Raw genomic sequence first — 19,052 nt, 5'->3', positions numbered from 1 at the left:
TTCATCTTGTTTGAGATTTGATGAATCAGAAGTCTATTAACATTCTGTCCAAATGAGCAATGGCAGAGGCCTGTGGCACAGGCCTACCCGGTCCTTTGTCTTGAGGTTGGGATACTAGTTACCCGGTCAGGCCTTCTGCCCTGAACACTCACCAGCTCCCGTGTGCACTCAGGAGCCGGGGGCTTGTTATGTTGGCCATTGTCTTTGGAGACTTTCCTCCCAGATGAGGAGCCACCTCATGACTCAGCCCAGCCCCAAAGTGACCATTTGTTTAATCAAGATAGTTGGTTTGCAAAACATTAAACATTAAACAGTATTTGATGCCTAGTTAATAATTTGCATCCTCTTCATTTGTTCCTGAATCCTTGGAGACTGACAATTTCCCCCCCCTAAAGGCATAGACAACAAAAGAAATTGTATTGAAAGCAAACTGCGTTCTTCACCCTGCAAAGATGTTTGCCGGAATGTCTGGTCTCCACGTTCTGCTGTTAATGGTTCTGGTAGGAAAGCCAGCCTTTGGGGTAAGTGTTCTTTTCAAATATCTATAGTCAAGGCACTCTGAGGTTATTAGGAGGACCCAACCAGCTGGGCCGGGAGCGCCAGGAAACTTTAGTGTGAAAGGCTGGAGTTGCCAAGTTGAATGTGTCCTGATTACAAGAACTAACGCAGGCCTGTGGCTCTGGGTGCTGTCGGACAGCCAGCCCCGTGGTCACATGCATCTGACTTGAGCCCTCTTAGAGCAGAGCGTCCGTGAATGCATTGCAGCAAGGAGTCTGCGGCAAGAGAATCTGCTAGGGCATGGGCTGTAGACTGCCATGGATCTCAGACACCCCTTTGAGAAGCCTTTGAAAGCTACAAACTCTCTCCCCAGAAAAATACCAGTGCTCACACACACACACACCGAGTTATCCAGCCATTTGGGGCAGACACTGGGGTAAGAACCCAAGTGCTTTGGTGTGGAGGGGAATATTGCTGACTGTGAATCATCCTGGCAATGGGCTTGCTTAGATGGATTTGATTTGGAGTGTAGCCTTGTGGTTGGTACTTTTTCTCCTTTTTCCCCTGACCGCAGTGGATGGAGCATAGAGGGTGAGCGGGGGTCAGGGAAGGTTGTGGTGAGCAGGGAAGGGAAGTGCCATCGGAGGGTCTTGAATGGGGGACTCAAGACCTTTGGGGGCAGACGAGTTGTTGAGATGTTGGCTCCTGCTGTATGCCGTTGTGGTCTAAGGGTGTTAGCGGGATCTCTGTGGGCATGGGAAAGAGACAGAAATGCAGTCCCCGGGAGCTCCATACTGGATGTGGCCTGGCGTGAGTGTGGGCTTTGTAGCCAGGGTTTGAATCTCAGCTTTGCTGCATTCTAGCTGTGGAATGTTGGGCAAGTAACATAATCTCTCCAGGCCTCAGTGTTCTCTTCTGCAAACCAAGTGCTAATCTCTCACAGATTTGGGGAGGGTCATGATGAAACGAGGTCATGCATGTGGCTTGCAATAAATGTTAGCTCTTTCCCCTTAAAATTTCTAGAACGGACACAACTTCTCTATAAAAACCAGAGCACGCTCCCCTTTTGTGGGGAGGGGGTGGTATAAAGTGGACTGAGGGCAAGAACTGAAATAACAGTCAGGAGCTCTTTATCTTTGTAAGAACCTTTGCATTTTCGACCTCCTTTCGCTCCATAGAGCATTTCCTGAAGGAAGCAGATTAAGTTGCAGCTTTTCTAATTAGCGTGTTTTTAAAACAACAGCTTCTCCACCCCTTTTGGTAAACGGTACTCAGACACCTCCATGTTAAGCTGCCAAGTGACTAACTTCTGAAAGGATTTTTCTTTTCAAACTATGACTTGTGTATGCGTGGTGGCTGAATTACAGATGGTTATCGAGCTCCTACATCTTTGATTGCCTGCTGGATGTCTGAGGCCGAGACGCGCAGAAACACCAGAGGTCTAGAGAAAGGCAGTGGAAACCATCACAGGCTCACAAGGGGCCCAGAGAAAGTACCAGTCGGAAAGAATTAGATCCTAAAGTTTGCAGGCAAGGAGAAGCGTTGACTCAGTCTGTTTGAAGTTCACAAAAGGATAATGGTCCCGAAAAATCCCTTTTTTGCAAACCCCAGTGAATTTTTAGGGTTGGCGATGAAATTATGAGTCAATAATGGATAAAAGAGAAAATATGAGAGTTAGCCTTCAGGCAATGAGCTTAGTCAATTCCAAAGAGAGGATTCGGGGCTTTGGAATGTTTTCTTACCCCAGATGTGTGCCAGACAGGTGGTCGGGAAGGCGGCTTGTGTTGCGCAGGCCGGCACACACACAGCAGGGGGAAAGGGGTCGAGTCGCTCAGATGCTTTGGAGAGTTTCGGGCATCTTGGGGGGCAAGGGAGCCACATGGCCAGACGGGCTGGGTGGCCTCTCCAGCCCCGCAGAGCTATAAACAATAACCAACTGCTAGCATGAAATGAGGAGTCCTGAGTGCTAGGCCAGGAGCTTTCCATGAATTGGTTCATCTCTGGAAGGACTCTAAGCAGTAAGTACTGTTACTGTTCCCATTTTACAGATACAGACCTGAATAACTCATCTCCAAGTCACATAGCTGGGACGTGGCCCAGCTGAGCTCTAGACCACAGGCTGGTGTCTGTTTAGACAAGGTCTCCCGCCTGGGGCCCTGGCTGAGGTTGGGATTTCTTTGGGTCATCACGTAGCTGCAGGGGCATGGTCCCTCCTGCAGGGAGAGGAGGCTCTTAGGGGCTCTGCTGGCTGTGCGAGCACAGTGGACTCCACGTGCCTCTGCAACTGTAAAGAAAGGACCTGTGATCGCTACCCGGGGACTCTCCCACGATTTCAGATCACATAGCAAGTAAAGACTTCTCTTTGAGATCATCTTCCGTGTAGATTTTATTCAGATATCCACTATCACAAGAGATGTGGCTCAAATATCATTGCCCTGAACTCCAGGGCATCCTTCATACTCATGCATAGTGCCTTCCTGTCCTGGCCTAGACAGGCCTTACCTGTCAGTTCTGAGCGCCTGTCCAGCACAGCCTGTATCATCATCCCTGTTTTACGGATGAGAAACAGGCCCAGAGATGTTACACCAGCTTTCCAGCCAGGTCAGTCCGACTCTTTGCCCGTCCAGGAGGCCTGCTCAAAGGTAACGGACTCAGAATCTCCTCTTGCTGGGTGTGGTTCTAAGGGTGATTTGGGGTGGGGCAGGGTTTGGCCATGATGGAATTTCACCTCTTCCAAGGCCAGAAGCTGGAGGACAATTCCTACAGGCCAGCCTGCTTATCACAGCCCGTCCCCAGAGAGACAACGGCCTGTCCTCTCTCCCATGAAGGGAACTGCAGATTGAATTGCTGTTTGCTCACATCTCTGGGCTTTCTAAGCCCTAGAACTCTAGAATCTCCCCAAACGTAGAGCTGCAAAAAGGTTTGCATAGACCAGAAGTTGCAAAGTATCAGCTTGGAATCTCTTCTGCTCACAGCTTGAGTTTTATTTGGCGGGTAGAAGATCAGCCTGAGGAATATTCTAGTTTTCTTTTAATTGCTTGGCAACATTTGAAAATCAGAATGTTTCACGTGAAGGTAGAGATCTCTAGCTTCTCTGGAAAGTCAGACATTCAGGGCTTCCGTTCTTGCCCGGCACGTGGGGAGGAGTGGCAACCGCCCTCCTTAGGAGAAGCAGCTTGGGTCTCCCAGACCCAGCAGTGCCCACCACTTTCTAGAACCCTTCCCTCTTGGCTTATGCGCATTATTAGCCTGGTTCTGCCTGAGAGAGAGAGAGAGAAACATCGAGGTCTCAGAGCCAGTGTGAGATGGGCAAGTGATCTGGTTCCGCATCTGATTCATTCAAGCATGCAAAGCTGCGTGGCCAGACCCAGCAAGACCTTTGGCAGGAAGGCACGAGCCACCCTCTTCAGAGTCTCCTTCTGGCCTAGGAGGGCCTGGAGGGACGTCCTTCCCTCTTGCCCTCTCCACATCGTCCTAAGGAAAAGGGAGGGACTGAATTTCACTGCAACTTCTCACAGATTTTGTTTTTTTTCTTTTTAAAATTGATCCTAAGACGAGTCGAACTTATTAGCTTTGGCAGCGTACACTGGTATTTAAAGAAATCAGGTCGCAGGAAATCGCCTGTGTGTATAGGCACAGATATATTTATATTTTAAATCCATTAGGGTTTCCTAAATGCAAAAGCAGTTCTGCTGTCACGGAGAAACAGCATGGCAGAATATTCGGCAGCCGGGATTTTAAATAAAACATGCTTTTTCTTCATAATTAATATAACAAGGTTTCCTGGCTTAGGACTTGGCAAGGATCCCAGGAAAAAGGGCGGGAGGGGGAGGAGGTTGGCGTGACGTGCCTGTGACCTGACAAACAAGTTCCAGGAAAAGTTTGTGCTGAGCCAGCTCTCCTCAGTGAACCCGCCCCTGGGGGTGTGCTCAGTGATTTGCAAAACAAAACAGAACAAACTCAGGGACCACGGAGGCTAATAATAGTCCTAATAATAATAGTCCTAATAATAATAGCAGTAACCATTGATGAAGTCTTTAGATATGCCAGATACTGTGTGCTTTATGTTTATTATGTCACTTAAGCTTCCCAACAACCCTATGAGGCAGGGACCAGTGTCATTCCTATTTTACAAATAAGAAACTAAGCTGTGGAGAAGTTAAGCAATCTGCCCAAGAGGCACCCCGGGGAGTAACAGGGCTGGGATTCAAACCCAGGTCTGCTGGATGATGCCAAAATCGATGCTCGTAACCACTGTGGTCTAGATTATCACGCCCGGCGCTGCCCACAGACAGACAAGCCCGTTCAGTGTGGTAGCAAAGGTGTCAGGCACCAAAGGTGTCAGGCGGGGCAGGAGCCTCAGACTCCAGCTCCCAGCAGGCGGGGAAGTGACTCCCACCTGGAGGCTCCCCCGGCAGCCCCGGAAGCTTTATTTACCTTCTGACACCAGAAGGATCCTGTCTTGCCAGACAGCTAACCAATCAGTTCAGTGTGCTCGAAACTTCAGTGGCGAATGAATCCCTCTGCAGGAATTTTGCCAAAGCTCAAATTAGTTTCTTAATATGTTTCTTAAACAGAGTCACCTTTTCCTCTACTGAAATTGACTTATTTTTAAAGGAAATTGCCGCTACTATAAAGCGAGCAAAGAGGTGTCATGGAATTCTAGCTGCTGCTGTCGTTGGAGAGCCCCAGAGGGCAGCCAGCTTTCTCCTGGAAGGGGAGACCAGCAGAGGTAGGGGATGGTGACACACCAGCAGCCAGCTGAGTCCTTCCTCGCGGTGGCCTTGAGAGGGTTGACAGGAAGCCGAGAAGGGAATGGCTTTGTCACACTGCACTGCACTCTCACATGCCCCGGCCAGGCACCACCTAAATCAACTCAGGTGCCACCAGTGGTTCACGTCCCACACCGTGGAAAGCACAGACGTGAGGGCGGCCGCAGTGGCGGCGCTGGTTCCCAGCAGCGGGTGGTTACCTTCCCCAAGCCCTGGGCTGTTCGCTGGGGTGACTGGCCAAGAAGGTTAACGTGGAGTCTTGTGCCATGCGCGGGGGCCTCACACTCAGCCACTGTTCGGTTTGGTCTGCCCATCCGCCTTTTCAAAGGGCTTCCAAGTGCATTATCACAGGCCGAGATGAGTGTTCTCATCCGGTCTCCTTGTCCTGGATGGCCTCAGTCCCTAACCCTCAACCCCCTACCCCCAAGTCTCTGGGATGATATGTACAGTTGTTTCCCACCAAGTGCTCACCTGGAGAGGAATCATTGCAAATACTGTACTCCCCCTGAGCTGCCAGATTCCCTTGGATAAAACATCGGCTTGGGTAAGGGAATTCTTCCTTTTATAATTGGGGAAACTGAGGCACAGAGAGATTAAACAACTTGCCCAGGAGCAAAGATAGGCCTTGAGTCTCTTTGGCCAGGGGCTTCCTGCCTAAGAGATCTAGGTGTGGCCAAGGGCAGAGTCGCCTGGGCACTGGCTGCAAATGCACGTCCTGGGCCCACCCCAGGCCATGGAAGCACAACCCCTGAAGGTGGGCCCCGAGAGCTGTGTTTTTATTAGCTTTCCAGAAGGTCCTTCTGAATACTGAAGTTTGGGAGCCAGTGCCTTCACAGTGGAAACTCCCCAGCTGTAAACTGGGGCTCGTCTTCTTCTGCCGCTTGCCCCTGTCCTGTCTCTGCCTGCCACTGCCACGTGAAGCTGCAGCCCAGCCCTTAGGTGACTGGGCAGGGTCTGAGAGGCCCAGCTCTGGGCCTTCAAGCAGGGCAGCTGCAGAGTCCCTATGAGCCAGGGACAGGTGATCAGTGTCAGGGCCAGGAGATCTGGGCCTCATCTTTCTCCTGTGTAGATGAAGAGTTGAGGCCAGTTCCTCTCGATGATGCCTCCTGCCTTGTCACTGTGGTCCTGTGAACGGCTTCACCCAGGCTCCCAGGAAGGAAGCCACCCACAGGCACCTCTGGCCAGTGCCTTCTCCTTTGGTCTCCAGATTTCCCCATGAGAGCCCCCCCCCCCACTTGCCATTAGCTTCAGATTAAAGCAAAGCCACAGGGAACCTGCCCATCCTGAGACAGCACTGAGCGACTTGTGTGTTAAAGCAGGAACAGCAAGAATCCTCGTGCCTACAAAGAGAGTGGCACCTCCTCACACCTATTAACATGGGTATCATTTTTAAACATGGAAAATAACAAGTGTTAGTGAGAACACAGAGAAATTGGAACGCTCCGGCATGGCTAAGGAGATGTAAAATGGTTGGGTTGCCATATGGCAGTTCCTGGAAAAGTTGAACATAGAACTACCATATGACCCAGCAATTCCCACCTGGTTATGTATCTATAAAAGAATGGAATGTAGAGACTTGAACAGATTTCTGTATACCAATGTTCATAGCAGCATCACTCACAATAGCTAACAGGTGCAAATAACCCGTGTCCGTGGACAGATGAATGTGTAAACAACATACGGCAGAGAGATACACAGAGATAGATGCACAATGGAATACTATTCAGCTGTAAAAAGGGAGGAAATTTTGATCTATGCTACAACATGTATGGACCTTGAAAACATCATGCACAGTGAAATAAAGCCAGTCATAAAAGGACAAATATTATAGGATTTCACTTATATGAGATATGCAGGATAGGTAAATTCACAGGGACAGGAAGTAGAATTGAGTTTACGCGGGGCTGGAGGAGGAAAGAGAGGCGAAGCTATTGTTTAATGGGCATAGTTTATGTTGGGCATGATGAAAAAGCTCGGGGTGTAGATAGTGGTGATGGTTATACAACATTGGGAATGTAATTAGTGCCGCTGATTGGTGTACTTAGCAATGGTTAAAAGGATAAATATTAAATAAATATGTATATTTTAGCACAATTTTCAAATAAAAGACTGCCTGGCTTGGCACAACTGCTCGTCTTCCAGGATAAGGTGACCTGTGTCTGTCAGTCCTACTGACTTCCAGTGTCATCTCCTTGGGGATGGGACACATGGGTCCAATCTGTTTTGTCCTATCTTGAATCAGTGAGTATTTCAATCCAGGTGACATGACAGCTTATGTAGCAGCAGGAGCCAGAGCAGGAGGGTGGGATTAGGCAGCACTTTTGACCTGGACACTGAAAACCCCTGTCCTCTGCCACCTCCACCACTTGCTTGGCCTTGAGCTCTCCGTCCAGCAGTGGGGACTGGCCCTGCTGAACTGTGCACACTTGTCCCTGTCCACCTCCCGGCCCAGCAGCGGCAGCCTCACTTGGCCATGGTGCAGAGTTCTCTGCTGCCCAGCTATCTTGGAGTAATTCAGTCCTTCCCTGGTAGACCGAGGCATCTGGTCTACCACCAGGACATGGTAGAACAACCAAGCAGGAAGGGCTGGCTGTGATCAGAGTCCCAGCCTTTTACCTACCAGGTGAAAAATTTCTGTTTTGGGTTCATTCTGAGCTAAGCCTTTGTCCCCCAAAGACAGAACAAGCCCTACCTCCCCACTCCACTGCTTTCCAATCCTCTGGAAACATTTTCTATCAACTAATTCCTGGAACATATCAACTCAAATTTTTAGCTTTTTTTTTTCCTCCTGGAAGGTTTGGATTTCTGATCTGTAAGGTTTCTGGAATTCTGCATGGTTTTTGGAATTCTGAAACGCAGAGAAAGAACCTGCATTGAAATAAAGTACTGGATTAAAGATAGGACAAAATAGATTAGATCTTCCCTCCACCCCTGATGAGATTATACTGTAAATCAGTAGGACACTGAGACACAGGATCCCTCTCTCTGCCCCTCCCTGTCCTCCTCCCTAACCAAGCCTATCCTAGAAGACACCGGACTTTGAGACAAGCTTGCTTGTGGCTTGTGCCAAGAGCCTGCTCCTAATCTCAGGAATGTCAGTGTGCTGAGCCATGATCCACTGCGAAATCCCAAGTGTGGAGCAGAAGGAAGAGCAGTTGAATCTAGAATGGCCTCTCTAAACCTATCGCAAAGCCCCTACCTTTCCATGTGCGAGAACGGCAGTGTCCAGCCCTCTAAGAGGAGCTGGCCCGGCTGGGACCACGTGATGTTTCAGCCCTGCTGAAACGAAGACCGGGTGTGGTGGGCGCGCTGGGCAGGGGTGCGAATGCCTTGCGAGCTGGGGGGAGATGTCAGTTAAGACGTTAGCCACGGCCGAGTGGGTGAGGCTCAGTCGGACTTTTGTACTTTCCCCAGTTGTCACTGGGGCCCAGTGGCCTTCTCTGTGGCCTGCCAGGCCTGCGCCAGTCTGGACAGTGCCTTTTATAAAGCTTTCCAGGAACAAGGCCCCTGATACTTTAACCTAGCTCAAGACCCTGCCTCCCTTAAGGTTACGAGCTCTTCTGTTTCCTTGTCTTCCGTCTCTGCGTTACGATTTACGCTGGCTGTGGCTCCCTCGTCCCCACTGCCATGGCGATGCACAGCACGCACGCTGACGTCACCCAACTCTGTCATATCCTGGCTCCAGCATTTACTAGCTGAGTTATTTTGGGGGGCTTATCTCACCTCTAAAATGGACATAATTATAGTACCCTCATTATCAAGTATTGTGTGCAATGAACCAGACAAAATGCATGTAAAACATTTAGCGCAGCTTTGGGACATTGTCAGCTCTTAATAAATGTGAACTGAGGTCATAGTTCTCTCCTTCTTCTTCCTTATCTCCTCCTCCTCCTCCTTTTGCGTTGATCTTCCTCTTTGGATGCAAGTCCCAGGAGTGTGCGTTCCTACATACTTTCCCTGTCTCTGTGGAAAGAGTGAATGCAAGAATGGGACGAAAGGGGGCAACCGTTGTGTCCACCCTGCCCACCGGCCAGCATCCAGGTTGGTTTCAGGGACCCAGATGTGGGGCTTCCTTAGCCAGCTGTTAGCCTGGCTTTTCCCATATGGTCCCCAGATACCCAGCCTGGTGTTTGGGCTGCCAGTTTGCCGACTGCACGCACCATGGCCTCTGTGGGTGGACACAGTGAGTCACAAAAGGAGCGACTTGCTTCGGATCCCTGTGACACCTTGACATGCGGCCCACGCTGCCTGACTGGGCGGCAGCAGCCCCAGACTCCTGAGAGCCCAGCGGGAAGTGTGGCTGGCTTCATTGTTTGGTTTCCAGCCGAGCACCTGCTCCTAGGAAGGGCATGTCTGCCACCTGCTGGCTGTGGGCAGCACAGCACCTGGCTGTCCCTCGGGCTCCAGCTAGAGCCAAGATTGGGGCTCTGGCCCAGGCGCAGGTCGTGGGGGCCCTTCTCTGCCAGGACCTGAGGAAGGATGCTCCCCAAAGTCCTTTCTTCTGTCCTTCCCACTTCTCAGGGCCTGGCCCACCCTATTCAGCTCAAAGAGAAGAATCCGTAGAGAATCTGGGTGGAGACAGGTAGAGAAATGGAAGGGCCCTGGGCTGAGGACAAGCTCCGCAGAGAGTGATCGAAGCAGGGCACAAGGACCAGGGCCAAGGCACCACTGCCTGGCTTTGATTACGGTGAGATTGAAGGAGGGGTAACCTTTGTCCTCAGTGTCCCCTCATGCCCTGTCTTGTTGTACTTCTCTCACACTCCCAGAGATGTCAGTTTCAGATGCCGCCTATTCTAGCACCCCAGGCCCAGGGGCACCCCTAAGGCCTCAACTGCCCTTCCCCTGGCACACCTGTCCACCACCAGCCCCCACCTTCACGGAGCGCCCGCCTGTCCTTGTCTCACGCCTGCAGAAACAGGGCTGGGGCCGGGAAGTCATTAGACAGCGGCATGGTCCCAGGACTAATGCAATGAATATTCTTCACCCAGACAGGTGCCACAAATGTTAACATTTTGCCACATTTGTGTTGCCTCTCATTCTTGAGGAGGGTGTGTGTGTGTGTGTGTGTGTCTGTGTGTGTGTGTTTACTGAGTGATTTGCAGGTAAATTGCAGACATCACCCTAAATACTTCAGCATGTATTTCTTAAGAATATTTTCCCATACAACCACAATGCCATTATTTACTTTCAAGAAAGTCGACATTAATACAATTATACTATTAACATAAATCTATATTCAAATTTCCCAATTGTCTCAATGTCTTAGTCCATGTCAGGTGTCCTTAAACTACAGTCTGTGGGCCACATGCACCCGCTTGTTTTTTTTACTTCAAAATAAGATACGTGCAGTGTGCATAGGAATTTGTTCATAGTTTTTTTTTTTAACTATACTCCGGCCCTCCAACGGTCTGCAGGACGGTGAACTGGCCTCCTGTTTAAAAAGTTCGAGGACCCCTGGCCCATGTAGTGTTGCTATAAAGGCATACCTGAGGCTGGGTAATTTGCAAAGAGGTTTATTTGGCTCACAATTCTGATGGCTGGAAAGTCCAGGAGTGGGCAGCTGCGCCTGGTGAGGGCCTCAGGCTGCTTCCACTCATGGTGGAAGACAAAGGCAGGGCAGGCATGTGCAGAGATCACACGGTGAGAGAAGAAGCAAAACAGGAGAGGAGGTGCCAGGCTCTAACTGACAACCTGCTGTCCCAGGAACTAACAGAGTGAGAACTCATTCACCCCGAGGGAGGACATTAATCTGCTCATGAGGGAGCAACCCCTGTGACCCAAATACCACGCATGACGCCCCACCTCCAACAATCGGGGATCAAATTTCAACATGAGGTTTGGAGGGGACAAATATCCAAACCATCACACTCAGTAGTGTCCTTCATACCATTTTTTTTTCAATCCAGGATCCAATCAAGGATTACACACTACATTTAGTTGTCATGCCCTTTAATAAAAAACAGTTCCTCCATCTTTTTTTGTCTTTTATGTGTTGACATTTTTGGGGAATGTAAGGCTGGTTATTTTGTAGAATGCCCCACAATTTGGATCGCACAATTTGGATCTGTCATGTTCCTTATGAATAGATTCAGGATAAGCATTTCTGCCAAGAATACTATTGATGCTGTGCCCTCAGTACATAGTCTCAGGATGGGTTCTTTCTTTTCATCTTTCTTTCCTAATTTATTATCTGCCTACTTCCCAAAATCATTTAAGGAAGCCTACAGTAAACCAGAAAATTAAAAATTCTGCTGAGGTAGAGGAAGCAAATACACCAAAGTGTCCTGCTTGACGTGGGTATGGGAAGATGCATCGCATTGATCTCAGCTTTCTGGCAGCCAAGACCCAAAGGGAAATCTGTGGAGTGATAGAACCCTCATTGTTAAAATCAAGGGTCAGCAAACTTTGTAAAGTGCTAGATGGTAAATATTTTGGGTTATACTTTCCCTGTCACAACTATTCTGCTATTGTAGCACAAGAGCAGCCATAAATCATACGTAAACAATGAGCATGGCTGTTTCCCAATAAAACTTTATTTGTAAGAACACAACTTCTGGGCTTGACCCAAGGGCCTTAGTTTGCTGACCCCTGATTTAAATGAAAGGATATATTCCAGTTATTAAATGGGTAAAACTTTCTTTTTCTGGTTAAGTACTACATATTAAAATAACTTTATATCATTATTTAGTTATTCTACAAAAACTTTTTTTTCCTTTCTATTTGTACAAATTTCTGGGCTACATGTGCAATTTTGTTGCATTATTCAGCAAAAAGTTTTGAGGAGTGGCATGTGCCAAGCACCGTGCTAGGTATTGGGTAATAACACATCAATGACAAAACAGGCATGATCCCTGCCTTTTTGACAGAGTCTATGGTGAGAGACAGATGGCATGCAAGTGAACAAATATAAAACCACATCCTGTAATAAGGACAGTGGAGGGAAAGAATGGGTAAAAATAATGGGGCTGGGGATGTCATACTGATAGGGTATTTGGGGAAGGCCTCCTTGAGAAGGTGACATTTAAACTGAGACTTAGTAAAGATCATGAGAGAGGATTTCCAGGCAGAAGGGATGGCACATGCAAAGGCCCTGAGGTGGAAGGAACTTGGTTTGTGCCATTTTGAAGGCAGGTGTGGCTGGAAATTATTCAGGGGCAATGGTAGGGAGGGATATGGGAGGAGGTTTGTAGGTTGTGGCAGGTGTTTGCAATTTATTCCAAGAACAATGGAAGCCACTGGAGAGTTTTAAGCACCTGTCCATCCCCAGTCCCCAGGAGCTATCTTCTGAGGAAAGCACCAATAGCTGAGCACGAATCCTAACCCTCCCCTGTGTGACCTCTGAGTCCAGATAGTCTCATCTGTAAACAAGGCCACTAAATCCTCCTCATAGGGTTGTTATAAGAAGGAAATGCAGCAATGCACAGTCAGGCAGGAGTGGGTGGAAATCACCATAACCGACAAGCACTCGGTACCTGGCAGCCGTGTCCCAGCACAAGGACCGGCGCATACAAGTGGCAGGCGTCCCTGCGGTGCACGAAGGGCAATGCTGGCGTGCTCAGGGAGCGCAGGCAGTGGGGCGACCTTAAACAGACCCACGCTCAGGAGGGCGCCCGGCTGGCCCGGCCGAGCCCGGTCTCAACCTCGCTCTGCCGTGTTGTTTTGTTTTTCAGAGCTTCCTGACATCTATATTTGAACACCTGAGCACAGGTGAGTATGCGGGTTCCCTGAGGCTTTCCACCAACCCCAGGATGGTTCTGGAATGGAGAAGGGGTCTAAGCATGGGAAAGTTGACGGGATCCCAGAGCTCCACTGGTTCAGGGGTGTCACAGACCCCCGTGACAACTTGCCCAGAGTGTGATGCTTCACACAATTTCAAGGTGCCCGTGGACATCCCTGCTGCCCAGTTTCAGGACCCCAAGGGAAAAGCTGCTGATGTAGTTGAACTCTTTGATTTTACAGAGAATGAAACTGAGGCCCAGAGAGGGGAAGCAACTTGCTCCTGGTCACACAGTGCCTTAGTGGCTGAGATGAGGTGAAAGGCCCAGGCAAAGTGAGAGTGAGATGAAACAATGACAGGCCCCAAGCACCCAGTTCACTCCAGGGTGACCCAAGGCTGGCACCCCGCTGGTGACAGCCTTTGCCAGCACCTCCACCGGGTCTCCTCTGCCCAGTTTGTTTGTGTCCTCAGGCTCAACACGTCTGCCACCCCGTGGGGCCTGCTCTCTCACATGAGCTTTCAGACCCACAGACTCACTCTCTGCCCGGCGCCCACAGCCGGGCCCTGCTGAGGATCTCGCCTTCCTGCCACGTCATCCACTCTTGGTCCCTGACTCTGGGCCCCAGCCTCCCTTTGCTGCTCTGAGCCCTGGGGGGAGAAGACTCCTCTCACTGCTTGGTCTGGCCAGAGGCCAACATTCCCGACTGGCGGGGGCCTGGGCTGGGCACCCACATGGGACCAGAGCCAGCAGGCAGCTCCGGGAGACGGCAGTCGGGCTTGTTTGCAGCCAAGATGGCCGTACCTGGGCCAAATTCCGTCTGACAGTCAGTATCTCCAGCAGCGAAGCCCGGGGTGGGCGGAGTGACTCACGCCTGCTCACAGCAAGCAAGGCCAGGTCTTGGTGCCACCCCACGTGCTCAGAGAATAGCTGTGGCATTGAATAGGAGTACGTATGTGTGGGGTGTGTGAGTTTCCGAGGGCATCTGTGTCTTTTCGCAAAGCAGAGGAGAATATTCAACGACAGATTGTTCACTTCCTCAGAGGACCCTCTTTCAGAGGGAGCCCCTTGCTGCTGGCCAAGCCACCATCCACACTGGGGGCCAGGAGGGGCAGAAGCCAAGGAGCTAGGCGAGCGGCCTCCTCCCCAGCTGTGAGCACAAATTGCTCAGGCCCCATTAAAGGGGCCCCTTTTGCGCCTGGGTGTCAGAGAGAGCTGCAGATGGAAGAAACGGGCGTAGAAGACTCAAGGGGCCTCACTGCTTCACGTATCCGAAGAGCAACACCCCCGCCCCAGTCTATGAGGCAACTTTGTGGGAATTAACAAGTGTCTTTACCTCAAGACTTCGAGCTGCCCAAAAATTGTAGAAGATATCTGAAATGAGGTTATGACACCTTGGAATTGTACAGTGCACAGCTTGAACAACTGCAAGCGGTGGCCCTACTGAACAGAAATCACGGAAAAGGGAGCAGATTCAGTCTATGTGTCCATAGGTTTATAGCTTTAATTCAATACGTTGGGAGCTACAGGGTTAGATTTGATCTGCAAAGAGCAAGAACTTTCTGAACACTAGAGTTGTCTGAAAATCTGAATGGGCTGTTGGGGTCTTAGGAAGTAATGAGCTCCCCATCACAGGAAGTATTTAAGCCCAAGCTGAAAACCCACTAATAGGGAGTGAGGAGTATTGGATTTAACATCCCAAGAACCTGGGCTCTATGAGAACTCTGCCAAGCGCTTCTGACAGTTTGGGGAGTAACTGAAGGGACCTCGAAGCAGGCCGCCCCTGGGCTGCGGGCTCCTTCTCCGTGTCTTCCGTCTGCCTCTGGCTGTGGAGTGAGATGAGATGTAGTGGTTGGGCCTTTCTGCAAAGAGTAGATTAGGTTTAAAAACATCCCTGTTAGGTGTCTGATTTAATTTCACACCGGGGTTGTGCTTTGATGGAATTTGTCAGATCCCTGCTGGCTCCAGACAACAGTGCAGTCAAGGAGGCGCCGCGCTCCTGCCTACAGGCAAGCCGCGTCTCTGGTGGGTCCTGCCGGAGACCGTGCACGGCAAGGACTTCTGGGGCAGAAGGCGCCCAGCCACGGTCCCCGTGCGTGGCGGAGGAGGTAGCCCTCAAACATAGCAGACTCTGCCCATCTCCCCAATGCAGGTGACTCGGTAGCCAGCAGGCGCGTGGAATGCCTCTTCTGAGCTGGCGTGGCCCTGCCTGGCAACACGGGCTGAGCCCATCCATCAGCTGTCCCGCCGCCTGCCAGCCAGGGTCTCTGCTGGGCTCGCCCCGCCAGCCAGCTTGGACGCGTCAAATGCAGCTTGACAGGGTTGGGGTTTGCGGGAGGGCCCTCGGAGGAGCCGTTTGTGCCACAGTGATGGATGACGCCAACAGGGACGACATTCCGGGGATTTTTATTCCGTTCCACACATCTGGCAAGCTCCTTAACCAGAGCAGCTGCAAAGCCCCCGTCGCAGGAACTCCGAGCTCTTCTGAGAGACCCTGAACATGGACCATGTTAATGCCGGTCAAGGGACCCGGAGCATGTGCTTAAGATGATTTCCCGATGCGTGTCACTTCCTGAAAGCTAAAACCCATGGAGTTTCGTGACACCCAAACCCACGAGAGGTTCCAGGATTGTAAAAAGGCAAACAAGCGGTGCAGTTAGGTAGACCTGGGTTGTGATGCCCTCCCCTTTGGCCTGAGTTTTCCCTCGTCTGTAGAATAGGAATAATAGTACCTATGCCACAGGGTTGTTTTAAGGTTAAATAAGATTGTGTGCAACCACAGTGATTTAATTTAGTGTCTGATATATAGAAAATACTCAGTACATTGTAACCTATTATTAGGATGATTTGTGTTAACTCAAGATACTCTTACCATTCTTCCTGATAATTTCTAGAGACAGGCTCTGATAAATTGAAAATCCACAAGGCTTTCTTTTTATGTCTGATATAAAATGCTTCTCATAGCTGCCCCTTTCTTCCTGAAAGTTCTCCCTGTTTCTATAGCCTCTAGAAAGTCTCAAATAATCTGTGTTTAAACCTGGAACCCAATTTTATATCAGGCTGTGATCCCTCTTTACCCAGGAAAGCATTTGAGAAAGTTTCTAGATTTCTACAGAGCTCATCAGGCATTTTCTTTACTAAATACCTCTGACCCAAATCTCACATAGTTTTACCTAAATCCCCCATTTGCTCTGCTTCAAGCAGACATTTTTTTTTCTAGCAGAGCTATGTGTGAGACAGAAAACTTGGCCATAAAGGGAAAAATCAACTGTCAAACACATACATTAACTACATGTAGGGCACTTGCCGGGCACTGTAGGGTAGAGAGAAGAAAGAATAGAAATAGACCTTGCTCTATCTAGTTGGAGGAAACAAATCAGATAGACCAAGTACCAAGAGAGAGGTCCCATCTGAGATCCAGCCATCAAACCTAAAACTCTCCAGCCAACTGGGCCACTAAGGGATGCTCTTGTATCTAAAATTCTTATCCCAAGAACAACCTAGTATCCATCATGCCCTGCCTGTCAGTTTGTTATTACTGCATAATACGCTAACCCAAACTTAGTGGCTTAAACCACTGACCATGTATTGAGATCATAATTCTTAGGGTTGGGAGTTTAGGCTGGGTTCAGCTGGGCAGTTCTTCTGGCCTGCATCAGGCTCAGCTGATCTTGACTGGGCTTGCTCACGTGCGCCTGCAGTCAGCTGGTGGATTGCCTGGGGTCTCATTTTGCTAATCTTGGCTGGGATTTCTCGCATGTCTGAGGCCTAAGCTGGGACCACTGGGCCTGCTGCTTTCCACATTCTCTTATGCTCTTGCAGAACCAAGAGAAGAACCAACAGTTGCAGACCAAACTGTTCACATGGCAGACATAGGGGGCCAGGAGAGAGACAGAGAAAGAGAGAGGGAGAGTGCATGTGAAACAGCCCCAGAACAACTTCTAGAGGCCCAGGCTTTGAGCTGGCACACTGTCCTTCCACCACACATGTGTTGGCCAAAGCAAGTCCCAAGGCCGGCCCAGACCAAGGGGCAGAGAAACTGACTCTATCTCGTGGTGGGAGGAGCTGCAAAGTCGCATTGCAAAGAGTGTGGACGCAGGGATGGGGGGACAATGGAGGCTACTTTTCTCATCAGACTGGCTCATACCAAAGCAGAGTTCCACTGTGGAACTTGAGGCCACCAGGCCTAGACGTGGTCACATTTGGCTCCCTCACCTCTTCACTACCCTTTGATCTCCTTCCTTGGCTGACTTTCTTTCCTCACCCAACCTTGACTGGAGGCTCCTTTGAGGACAAGGACACATTCCTCTCTTATTTGTATAACTCTTCACTGTCCCCAATGCCATCCTGCTCCTGGCATAATACCTGATCCTTTGTAGGTGCACAATGCAAGCTTCTTACATCGACAATAGGATTAAGTGCCAACAAATGGAAAAGACAAAAGAAGCTTTAAGTTTGAAGGTAGAGAAACCCTCCAGGTGAGGCCCCTATAAAGCATCTTCAAAACACATTACAGCCCCCTCCAAATGGAAAGGATTTGGGCGTTTTCCCTTGCACAGCCCCCAACTGGATGGCTTCTTCTAGCCTGGTGATCTGGGGCCACCGAGCTCTACTGGTTCTATCCCCCTCAACCAAGGACCCTGGGCTCCAGAGAATAGGAGCACTTATTGCCTTGCTTAGCAGGAACATGATTCGAAGGCTACATATTTTATTTCCCCTTTAGCTTCACGGAGAGATGAGCAGACCTTATTAGTAGGATGGATTCAAGTCAAAATCCTCTAACAGACATTTCATCCATCCCCCATCACCTGGAAAAGTCACACCATCCCATCTACATAAGAATCTTCCCCATTTCCAAATATCTGCAAAGGGAGTAATTCTTAATGACCTGGCCAAGATTACCCTGTCTGACCCCCAACCTATGGGAGAAATGGGAGAAACTACAGGAGCAAACTGAAGTGCACTTATCTATAAACTCCTGTTGGAAAAACAAAAATAACTTCTCCAAAGAAAAAGAAATAAATAAGCGATGCAATCATCTCATTACCAAACCGCATTGTCTCTCCCAAATGTCAGTCTGAAATCTTTCATGTCAAACTCAGAAAAACATTTTTTCCCCCTCACTTCCTCAATCTCTCTGCTTTATCATGCCAGATGGAAGGAAACTTGATTTGCTCCAGGAAGACAATAGCCTTATCTTCAACCTAGATCCTCGTCCCTGCAAAGGTGGCCTCCCCCAGGAGCATCTTCAGAGTGGGGAAAAGCAGCTCCGGAGAAATAATGAGCAAGCAAAGGGAGTCTTGACTTGACACTGTGATAAATGAGGCAAAACTTTGGCAAGGAACCAGAGTTGGCTTATTCAAAAAAGAAATAAAAAGATAGTTCCATTTTAATGGGAAATATAAAACAGCCATTGTGCAAAAGTCGATTTTTCAAAAGCCAAAGAGATAAAGACTATAACGGAATGACTGAGAGACGAGTAAGATAATGTGGTTGATAATCAGGCCATCCCCCAAGCCACCGCTGGCCCCGCAGGAGTGCCTTTTCAAGTCGGCTGTCTGCATGCGCTCCTGCCTCATTGTCATATGCATCTCCGGACAGCTTCCTCCCAGCTTCAACTTGCCCACTTGCCATACTCCCACCAGCTGGAGAGAGCCAAGTCAACCCAACTTTCTTCAAATCCCAAACTTCCCCAAAACTACCAGCCGCAGAGCTACCCGCATCTCCCGGGGCCCCAGAGAGCAAAGCACTGCAGTCCAGCCTCACCCACACCTGCTTGTCCCAGCGACTGGCCCAGCACGAGGTTCACAGCTGTGGGCAACTCCACACGCTGTCTTCTCTTTCAGTGGGCAAGACCCAGGAACTTTCTTGAGGTTGTCCTTGGGCGAGTCCTAATTAGCAGGCTGGATATTCCACAGGGATGGTGGGACACATTTTCCTGAGGGTGGGTGTGGATGTATCCAAGGCAATGGAAGGTGCCAGTCGAAGCAGTTGAGTATTGCAGTGGAGCTAGTGGAATTTAGTGGTTTTATGGAGACAAACCGCCTTAGTTCACATCCTGCCATTT

General features: G+C 49.6%; 1 protein-coding gene across 1 annotated transcript in view; it reads left to right on the top strand.

The window, feature by feature from the left end:
- The first annotated feature begins 364 nt into the window (after positions 1-364).
- The window catches only part of HABP2 (hyaluronan binding protein 2), a 33,974-nt gene continuing 15,286 nt past the window's right edge, over positions 365-19,052 (top strand). The window contains exons 1-2 of the mRNA XM_012772239.3: positions 365-521; positions 12,941-12,977. Of these exons, the coding sequence (XP_012627693.1) occupies positions 453-521; positions 12,941-12,977 (106 nt within the window). The 5' untranslated portion in view covers positions 365-452. The remainder of the gene's footprint in view (positions 522-12,940; positions 12,978-19,052) is intronic.

Source organism: Microcebus murinus, chromosome 14, assembly GCF_040939455.1.
Source record: "Microcebus murinus isolate Inina chromosome 14, M.murinus_Inina_mat1.0, whole genome shotgun sequence".
In the NCBI taxonomy this organism is placed as follows: Eukaryota; Metazoa; Chordata; class Mammalia; order Primates; family Cheirogaleidae; genus Microcebus; species Microcebus murinus.
Note: the sequence above shows the minus strand (reverse complement) of the source record. Positions and strands in the feature narration are given on the sequence as shown.